The sequence below is a fragment of the Drosophila bipectinata genome, chromosome XR (assembly GCF_030179905.1).
Source record: "Drosophila bipectinata strain 14024-0381.07 chromosome XR, DbipHiC1v2, whole genome shotgun sequence".
NCBI classification, from domain to species: domain Eukaryota; kingdom Metazoa; phylum Arthropoda; class Insecta; order Diptera; family Drosophilidae; genus Drosophila; species Drosophila bipectinata.
The window spans coordinates 15,910,725-15,921,371 of NC_091735.1; the positions used below are offsets into that span (position 1 = coordinate 15,910,725).

Sequence of the window (10,647 nt, forward strand, 5' to 3'; positions counted from 1 at the left end):
AAATAAGAATTACATCTTAAAAGTTTTTAAAGCTTTAAAGTTTCAATATTTAACTTTTTTTATTTCTTTTTCATTAACATTAACAAATAAATGTAACGGTGAATAAATTTCAAACAGTCCGTTATACACCATTCTACACCATCAAACTTGGCGCCCTTACATCTTACAGAAAAAATCGATAACTACGTGTAAAGTTAAAGTGACCATCCAAAACTGATAAACAGCTGACTTGGAAGTAGGACCGTAGGGTAATGACATACCCAGCTTCAGTCTCTCACTCACAACAAATTAAACGAAAAGTACAACAGCGAACGATAATATGATTTGAGGAAGTCATAATTTGCACCATCGCCTATCAGGATCGTCGCTTCAGTTGCAAAAATGCTTACCACGCCTCCACGCCCCCCTCAACTGTGATCATCAACACGCAATGGCCGCGCTCCCCTTCGTCGCAGCAGAGGAGGCGGTGGCGTCAGCAGCGGAGCCCCAACTGCGGAATATCCGCCTGGAGAAGCACCAACAGCAGCTGGCCAGGAACTCTCTGCTGGCGGAGCTGCGGAGGGCCACCAACTTCTGGTTCCGGGCCAAATCGACGGACGGACAACAGCTGCTGACCCAAAGCTGCACCCGCATCCTCAGGCATGGCATGGTGAGCAAGTGAGAGCGAGACAGGGAGTGGGGGACTCTGATCCCAGCACTGATAAACAGAAAAATACCCTAGAAGCCTTAGTCAGCAATTGTTGGGGACGATATGTTTGTTTGGAGTATTGGGAGGCAGTTATGAAATCCTACAAAATTATACAACAATTATGAGAAAATATGTTTGTAATTTATGAGTGGTGGGAACTAAGATACCCTAGAAGACACCAGATTCATAAAGGTTGTTAAAAGAAAAAATTAAGATTTATAAATTAATTGCTTGAAAATACCTAAAAATTTTTGAAAATTTTTTTTTTTAAATTATTTTACGATTGTATATAGGAGGTATAGGACGCATAGGAGGTATAGGACCTCCAAAGTAAAACTTATCAAAAAATCTATAAGACCCAAAACTAAATTTGAACTGTTATATAAAAAGTTTTTGAATAGCTCTAATTTTTAAAGGAACTTTCGGGTTTTAGGATTATATTTTAGTTCCATATATCACTGAACACTGAATAACAATAATATTCTACATAAATTAAAGAAAGGACAGGATTATTATAAACGATTATAAATTATATTAAAAATATTCAAAGTTCATAAAAAAACTTGATCAAAATTTTCAAAAAAGTACCTATTCCATCAATGATAACATGAGGATTGTATTTTCAATACTATTGCCGGGAACCCCTATAATTTTAGTCAAAAGTGTGCAACGCAGTGATGGAGACACCTCCGAATCTATAGAGTATAAATATTTTTCATCAGAATCACCTTCTGCCAACTTTATCCGATTTTCGCAATATATATCTGATCCGGTATTATAGACTTTCCTTCCTTGTTTACTTTTAAGAAGAAACTTACTTTTTATGCGTCAGACGGCTTCAAAACTGATGCCACAGAAAACAAAACCAATTTGAAGAAATTAAAAAAAACCATCTGTCCAAATATTAATAGAAACCACAAGTGCAAAAAATCAGGAAAAAAGTTAAAAATCGTCACCCCTTAGCTCTTGTTACCATGCTTCCAGATTTATTTTTTCTTACTTATTTTTTGTTATTCTAGAATTACCCCCAAAACCAAGTAACTTAAACAATACGTTTAAATTTGAAAACATAAATCACAAGCAATCTTTTTTTAAACAAGCTTAACGTACTTAATTTTTATTCTAGTCAAATCAAGCCTAATGCAATAAATTATTTTTCGCTCATAAATTATAAAGACGTTGCATGTACTTTGTAAGAAAAATGGTTTTTCACAAATTATATTTTTCAAAATAAAACCAAAACAATTTAAACCATCCTTAATTATTAATTGAAATTAATAATTTCAACTTACAACTTACTATCCTGATGAACTTAAAGTCGCCTTCAGTGCTGGGTTTCCATCCCGATCTTTTACTGCTTATGAGGTATACAATCTAAACTTTGTCCAAATGACGCTTGTGGGTCAAAAATCTTGACTTTATTGTAATGGAACACATCGATACGTCAAATAAGCTCTTACTTTATCAAGGGAACAGAACAGCTTATCATATCTGAATGACCCGATAACGAAGAACCGATTGTGTCGGTAATCTCAGCAGAGAAGGACTTAGATATACATACATATATGGATTTTATATAAATTTATTTAGTTTTTACACACGAAGAAATAATTAGTTTGTCATAAATCATAGAGCCTTTAAAGATGAGACACAAATATGGATCGATATTTTTCTTCTAGAATCTACTGATTTTTACTTCCAGGGGGGGCTTTCTCAACTAAACTTTTATCGAGCTATAACTTTTCATGACGATCTCAAATGCGAATTATCGTTCAACATTTTTAGAATCCCATAAGCTAGAGTAATAAGCTTTCATGGAAATGATAAGGAAACAACAATTCTTTTGAAAAAGAATGCATTGTAAGCAGAAACCTAAATGGTTAAAAGATTTTTAAGCCGAATCGAGCCACTTTATCCAACAGTTCTTATTAAAAAATTGTGTAACAATTTTTCATATAACTGATATCGACCCGGATCGTCTTTAATAATAATTATATCCACACAAACAAGTGGCTTTATTCGTGTATCTGTTGCTTTAAATTCTTAAAAAAGAAAACAAATCCCAGACAGAAATTATGATTAATGGGGGGCATATATACGCGTAAATCAAAAATTTTTTAAACATTTTTTTCCTTAAAAAATAGTTCATCTGGACAAGATGCTGTGAAAATTCTTAGTAAGCGACTCTTAGCGATTAAGCAAGCTTGAAAACTATAAAGTTTAGATGGCTTTTTCTTCACTTTTCATTTTTGGGTTTTATCTCTTCAGGATTAAATTCTTTTCCATTTAAATCTACATGTTTTTCAATTATTTTATTTATTTTAAATTATTATTTAATTAATTAATATTTAAATTAAATGCCATAATTTCTTTCGGCTTATGGTTCAAATAGAAGGTAAAATTATAACAAATCCAAATATTTTTGTTTTTTTTAATTAGTTTTATTTTGTTTCAAATATTTGATTTAAATTAGATTGAAGTCTATCTCGAACCCTAGGCACTAGAAACAACAAGGCACTATGGTTCAGACGAGCACTATTTAGGACAAAAATGTATTTTTTAAACTTTGAAAATTTGAAATAAATTAATGGCACATGTAATGGCTATGTGTTAAGAAATCTTTTAAGATTAGGGTTATTTAACAGAAAACTGTACTACCCTGTAAAACACAAAATTTTGAGACACTGTAAAGCAAATCCAATCATTTACATATTATTCAATGCCGCATTTTACCGTGCAAAATAACAATTGTTTGGATTGAAGTCCAAAAAGAGTGTTATAAACTATGTGTTATATCCTATGTCCTATGTGTGTAAGGACTATGTGTCCTTATATCTTATTAATTGAATGTGATATGCCTACAATTTGTGTGTAATATCAGGTTTAAGTTAGTGTCGGTTTCTAATGTTTTAGAAGAGATATAGAACGAGTCCAAAATGGCACTTTTGCGCGCATTCTTCAATATTTGAAATTTTAAAAGCTTACATTGAGTTTAAAAATACAAATTTTTTGACTCGTGGTTGTCAGAGTGTCACTTTTTACCACTCCGTGGAGTGGGAACAAGGCACTTATTAGGGTAATAAAGAAAATTTAGATGGCTAGGTGGATGGAAATATTTTAAACACATCAAAATACATCTTTTAAGTCATTTTATTGCATATTGCAATTTCGATTTTCAAGGCCGTTTTTTGTTGGCGAATATCTAATACTGATATCTTAAATAAACCATTTTTAGGCTTATAAAATACTTGTTTTTAGAAAACATGTTTTTTAATTGCTTTTATGAAAACAATACAAGAAGCAGAACTAAAATATATTTTCCCGTTCTTAAGCTATTAATTTTTGACCAAAAAAAGGGTCGAACCAGTGCAAGGGCTGAACCATTCTGGTTCGATAAAACCAATAACTAATTCCTAATAGCTAGGAATATTTATTTATAATTATTTATTTATTAAATTATTCGCCTAATTTCTGTCAATTAATCGTTAAGTTTTTTTTTAAATATAGATAAGGAAATAAAAATATTTCAAGATCTTATGAAGAATAAGCCATGTATGTAAGGCAATGTAGCCCTAAAAAGTAATCAATGGTATGTACATGAAGCTAATTTTAACCAACGAGCTAAAAAAAAAAAACTTCAAACTATAAAAAGTTATAAACCGCAAAACTATAGCCTTCCCTTTTATTTTCAGCTGGAGCCTGTGGAGCTGCAGCGTCTGTCGGATGACTTCGAATTCCTGCTGGCTAGTGCTGGCGGAACACAAGGCGAGTCCAGGGTCCAGAGTCCCGCTCCCAGCCTCAACACCAGTGCTGATGCGGTCGAGGCCTTCTTGTTAGAGTGGACGGAGTGTAGCCTACGCCGCTATTGCCTATCGCAGTGCCTCCAAACCCTAGTGTCCGACCCGGAGCTGATGGACTTCTACTATCCCACGGAGGAGGCGTTCCTGCGCCACTCCGGCGAGGTGACGTCGCTGTTTGTGTGTCTCACGGCGGTTCAGCTGAACCAGAGCGCATTGCTGGGCCAACTGGAGGTCAGGGCTCAGATGCGCCACCGACGCACCTGCTCGCAGCCGAACTTCAGCATATCGCCCAAGCTGCAAGCCGTGCCGGAGGAGATAACCCAAAAGCGGAACTACCTGAGGCGCCTGAAGAGCCTGCCGAATCTCAGCCAGGAGCAGGCCAGGGACCCCGAGCTGGAGAAGATTTCCAGCCGGCGCCGCTGCCAGACGTTCAGCACTCCGCGCAGCCAGTTCTTGGACGTGCCGTCGCCCAGCTCCTGTTCCTCCGGCGGCAGCTCCAAGCGGATTCAGCTGATCAACTGTGATGACATCAAGATCTGGACGGACCAAACGCTGACGGAGTCTCCGCCGGAAAGGGAGGAGAAGAAGCCGCTGGACCTGCCCCGCGGATCCTCATCTCCGTTTGGCAGTTTCCTAGGTAGCTTCTTTGGCTCGCCGCCCGTCTACACCAGCTGGTTTCAAAGGGGCTTGGGCGAGGACCTGACCGCTAGTGGAGGCGACGGCGACGGCATTTTGGACAACTTCTTGGCGGTGAATGGCCGGAAACTGAAAAAACACCAAACCCTCTTCGAGGGTGTCAGCATGCTGGACGAGGCCACCACCTCTGCCACTTGCTACTCCTCCTGCAGCGCCGCCGCCGCCTCTGCTGCCTCCACAGCACCCTGGGACATACAAAGGCCCGAGGGCAGTACCACCACTGCCACCAGCTCCACCACAGCCTCCAGTTCCGTGAGCATCACACCGAGCAGCGACAAAATGGACCAGCAGTCGCTGGCATCCTTCCTGCAGATGTCCCGCCAAACGCACAACAACACCCAGTTGGAGAAGGAGAACGCCCACTTCCGGATCTCGGAGGCCTGCATCACGGCCATCGAGCACGTGAAGTGGAGCCGCAGACTGTCGGCCAAGCCGACTAGCGTCCAACCGCATCGCCATGAGCCCAATCTAATGCCCTACGTCCAGCCCATTTCCGGGGACGTCGAGAACCACAGCGCCGAGGCTGTGGGCCTCCAACTGATTTCCCGCTTCAACGAGCAGCAGCTGCCCAAGCTGAGCCACTTAAAGTGGCTGGTGTCCGAGCAGGAGGCACCTCAGAAGCTGCTGCCCATGCCGACGCTACCAAAGCCGGATCGGGACCAGCCCCCAGGCGCCGGCAGCCTGACTCGGGGCACCTCCAACTGGGCCCCACCGCGCCAGCAGATCATATTCACGGAACACCCGGCGGAGAGTCGCGCCAAGGTGCTGCAGAAGCAGAACCAGCGCTGCGCCGGCTGCGGCATGCGCGTGGCCAAGCATCTCCAGCAGCACTATCGGTACTGCAACTATCTGGGGAAGTATCTCTGCACCGGCTGCCATCGGAACCAAATATCGGCCATTCCTGCCAAGATTCTACGCTCCTGGGACTTCCGCTGCTATCCGGTTTGTTCCTTCGCCTACAAACTCATCGAGCAGATGTACGCCTTCCCGCTTTTCCATGTCCCGGACCTCAACGAGCAGCTGTATAAGCAGAAGGAGCTGGCCAAGGCCAGAAGGAGGAGAGTCCAGCTTCAGGCCGTCAAGGGATTCATATCGAATTGCCGATTTGCCGTGAGGTGAGCTTGCTCGCATGAGGTGGAGTTTAGAGGGTTTACTACTCGGTACTTGTGAAGTAGGATATGTATTTGAGAGGATGTATGTACCCCGCTGGCCAAAATAGTAAGTACATGCCATTAGGTTTCTCGTTTAACTTTGATCACATACAATTCGAGTTTCTTCAAGGTTTCTGACATAAAGTGGACTATACTTCCTAAGGAAGAATATCCCTGAAAAAAAGTATTTTTATGATTGACCAAAAAAGCATTATACTGATACAGAAGGATAAATTGTTTCGTATCCTCAGGAAGGAAGATGTCTTTGAGAAACCTTGTACGGTTGCCGTAAAATGCGTTGGAACTTGAGGATGGAAGAAGAAATCATCTCAATCGACGGAAATTCGCATTCGTAGTATTGCGAGGAAGAATATATTATCGACGGAAATTCGCATTCGTAGTATTGCGAGGAAGAATATATTATATCATGAAGGTCATTGGAGCTCATATTCAGAATATAATATTGTCTAGACCGGTTCATCGTAGGCTTACATAAGCAGGCCTCGGGGACGCAAAGCCAACAATGATCATGGTATCATGATCTGGGCCAGAGAGTTCCAAAAAATTAAAAGTCCTGTGAAGCGACGATAAAAATCCAAATCTATTAAGGAAAGACTCCAGAAGACATTTAGACATGCCCCAAAGGAAATTAATTCCACTCCCGGTACAGTAAGAAGACCATTAAAGACTGAGATAGAAGCATTATGTTTCGGGATGATTTCCTTGACATTGATTCGGGCCTATTCACAGTATAACAAATTATATAACCCGAAACGGGTATATATATATATATTTTGCTTATTTCTACCATATTCTAAGGAACATACGTCTGTTTGATGAGTTTTAAATCAAGAAAACAATTCAAAACACCCCTTAAAGCTGGGGAAGGTCTACAGAGATTTACAGAATAAGGTAGACAGTAAGAGCTTTCCAAGTCAGTTTCTAGACTTCCAACAAAATCGAAAGCCTATGGAATACATTTTAAAATGCGGAAAAATTGTAATGATCTGCAGAAAAAAGCTGGGACGAGATTTAAGAAAAAAAAGATTAAAGAAACTCGAATTGGTTCGTTCTGTTTATAAAAATAATTCAACGCGATGTGCAAGAAACCTTATGGGCGTGTACTTATTATTTTGGCCAGTTGTGCATAAGACAATGAGAAGAAAAGTTTCCTGAATTTGTATATAAGCCATATACGCTTAATCAGCTAGCGTTATCGGTCCAAACCCATATACTCTTAATCAGCTAGCGTTATCTGTCTAAAGTATATTAACCTCTTAGAAGTCATAAATGATCTATGTTTTCCATAAAGCCATAAATGATCTAAATGATCTATGATCTAGTTTTTTTTTTAAACACAATAACAAAAGTCACACAAATTTTAAAGAGAATTTAATTCGATGTCCATAAAAAAAAAACATAAATCACACCATTATAGGGGTACCATTTAAACGAGGAAATATATGATATATTTATACACATCATCTCATATACAAAATATTCACCTGCCTTCACTTGTCTTCCTCCACAGAGAGCAGGCCTTCTTCAATGCCATTCCAGAGCACATAACCCAGGATCCCGATATGTGGTCCATGTGTGATTTTGTCGACGTGCAAAACAAGAGCATGGGTCGTTCCATTAAGGAGCTGGTCGTCCTCAGCGAACATCATGTCCAAAGTTGTGTGGTAAGACTACTTAAAATAATATTTATTTTCAAAGCAGGTTCACGAAAATTTATGTTGTTTCCGCGGGTCTGCCTTTGCCGGCAGCATAGCTCCGAATCGATTAAAAATAGCACTTGGACAAAAATACACAATTATAGATTGTGTTAGAGATGAGCACTTAAAGAGATAAGGCTAGATTATTCGAAAAAGTTTATTAACTAATGCTTCAGAAGTTGTCCTTAATTTAGTTTAATGAAATTTTATATAATTAATTATATATTCTTCTGTCTATAAAACAACGATTATTTGCCTTTATCTTTATACGAAAGATGCAAAATCTTTCAAAGATGCAAAATCTAAAGAATAATGTCAAGTCAAGTTGTCGATTCTGTGACTTTTACTATCAACCAAGTCAAACTTAATCTGTAAACTTGAAATCAATCTTTAGGATGGTGAGGTTAATTCGGTATAAAGTAAACACTTTTAAAGAATTTTCTGTAAAGATTGATAGGCGAACTTAATATTATCTTTCCATTTAATAAAAAAATACTCGAAGAATATTCTGCAATTGTATTCGAAAATATTATACAGCGAGCGAGTTATAGGAAGCTACGGAAAAACTCTCCGGAAAATCATCCGAAGGAACAAAATTAAAATTAAGAATTTTCTTAAGAACAAGTTTTCCAGACGTTTCCCAAAATAAAATACCTTTTTTTGCCTAAAAAACGGGTTATTTGTTGCTTAAAATTCAACGCCTCTACCTGGGGACCTAGTTGAAGTTCTTAGTTGAAGAAGTTCTGCGTCCAAATTTCAAGACGATTGGTGGTTCAGTAGGCCTTCAACAGTAAAGAGCGCTTTAAAGTTTTTTAATTGTAAGAACTCGGCGTCAATTTTCCTTCAATAAATGTAATATTTTGTAACAATACTCGGAAGATGTTGCACATAAAAAAGGCCCCCCTTTAAGAAATAAAATAATATAATAATTTACCACATATGGGTCAGGCAATAATGTATTTATTCATGTTCCATTCCCAGCTCTGTTCGGGTCGTGCTTTCGTCTGTGAGGAATGCAAAAGTGAGGATCTGATATATCCCTGGCAAAGGAAAGTGCAACGCTGCGATCGGTGCGGATCCTGCTTTCATCACGGCTGTTGGAAGTACCGGACTCGAATCCGGAGTGTACAAGGATGCCCCAGGTGTGCCCGTCTACAGAACCGGGCCAGCTAGCAGTTCTTGCAGCTAGCAGTTCTAGCAGAAAATTCAGTTCTATGGAAATGGGAAACTCAAAAGACAGTTGGGAGTTTGGCGGGGCGAATAGATGTGCATGGGTTTTTCGTAAATCTGTCCCTTTCCAGTTTATTAAAAACAATCTTTGGACCTGCACGGCATGTTTTCGGGTCAGTTTTGAGAGTTTATCAGTCCCAGGGCTAGGAGTCCCCCAGTCGATTCAAAAGACAGACGCATAACACATCACCACACCAAGACTCATGCAACCCATCATTACCTTTTAAAAAGTTTAATGAAAAGCAAAGTGATATTTAGTTTTCGTTGCTATCATCTGTAATCAGTCAAGGGATCTGTAGGGAGTATTATGTATAATACGTCGATAGAACGTTAGTGGAGTTAACTCAAGTTAAAGTCCACTAATTTTCCATAAGACGCCATAATATTAAATCTTAAACTAAATATCTGAACAAGTTTCATTCTTTATAAAACTTGATTTTAAAAAAGGGTTGCCAACTTAAGATCCATTCACTGTGGCTTTTACTGATCCTATGAGTATTTTAGATGATAGACTTGTTAAGCAAGCTTTGTTTTATTTTAAACAATTATTTTTTTTTTTTAAGAGGAGATTTACTTTGTCGTGTAATTTCAGTGTTTTTGAAATGTTGTTGCATGTGTATAGAAAGGATTAGGGGTTACCTGGCTCTGGAACTGATCAACTTTCATCACTGATCGCCGAGGGCAGACCATAAAGTAGTTTTCCAATTTAAAAATTAAATTAAATAAAACAAATCCGAAGAGTACTCCTCTTAAATAAATCTCAGTAAAGGTTTTAAAATAACCAATAATTTTGAAAAAAAAAAAAATGAAAAACTGAATTTATAAAATCCAAATTATTTCCTATTCCTTTAAATTTGTGATAAACCCCGAAAACTGAATTAATTTTCGCCCCGTTCAATGGTAAACAACGCACCCTAGTGATGATATTTCTACAGAATTATTACGAATATTTATACATATATTTTTTTATTGTAAATAACCATGTAAATTACCAAATCTGTTACGAAAATCAAGTACCTCAAGCGTGAGATGAGTACCCATGTTGATTTTATACATATATAGCAACTAAAAATACGGATATTTATTGTATACCACAGTTAAATTATTAAAGAGTGTATTTTTTTAACATATTTACATTGACTTTTAAACAAATGGCAAAAAAACATCGATATCCATTGTATCATTGTGGAGGGCAGTCCACATAGGAGACGAAACGCATGTCTGGGGGGCAGAACAGGAGATCCAGAACATCGTCGAGGAGATAAACTCTTCGGAGATGAAAGTAAAGAGAATTCCCGGACTCTTCGATACAAAATCACTCTTCCTTGTTAGGTGCCGAATGTCGACATAAATTCCGAGATATA

At 38.5% G+C, this 10,647-nt stretch overlaps 1 protein-coding gene across 3 annotated transcripts; it reads left to right on the forward strand.

The window, feature by feature from the left end:
• The first annotated feature begins 235 nt into the window (after positions 1-235).
• Positions 236-10,413, forward strand: Rubicon (run domain Beclin-1-interacting and cysteine-rich domain-containing protein rubicon). 3 transcript variants are annotated; one of them, XM_017254542.3, is made up of 4 exons: positions 236-649; positions 4,381-6,299; positions 7,867-8,020; positions 9,035-10,413. In XM_017254542.3, exons 1-4 carry the CDS (start codon positions 431-433, stop codon positions 9,224-9,226), a joined length of 2,484 nt encoding a protein of 827 aa, XP_017110031.2. In that variant the 5' UTR covers positions 236-430; the 3' UTR covers positions 9,227-10,413. The 3 variants fall into 3 exon arrangements, with proteins under 3 accessions (XP_017110031.2, XP_017110033.2, XP_070139147.1); XM_017254544.3 differs by lacking the exon at positions 236-649 and adding an exon at positions 3,606-3,764; XM_070283046.1 differs by lacking the exon at positions 236-649 and adding an exon at positions 4,260-4,277.
• Positions 10,414-10,647: the final 234 nt, after the last annotated feature.

Excerpts from the sequence above, each read along its gene's own strand:
- Rubicon (XM_017254542.3), top strand. The coding sequence starts at position 431 with ATGGCCGCGCTCCCCTTCGTCGCAGCAGAGGAGGCGGTGGCGTCAGCA. Across the intron at positions 650-4,380 it reads GCATCCTCAGGCATGGCATG|CTGGAGCCTGTGGAGCTGCA; the intron begins GTGAGCAAGTGA and ends TTTTATTTTCAG. Across the intron at positions 8,021-9,034 it reads ATCATGTCCAAAGTTGTGTG|CTCTGTTCGGGTCGTGCTTT; the intron begins GTAAGACTACTT and ends TTCCATTCCCAG.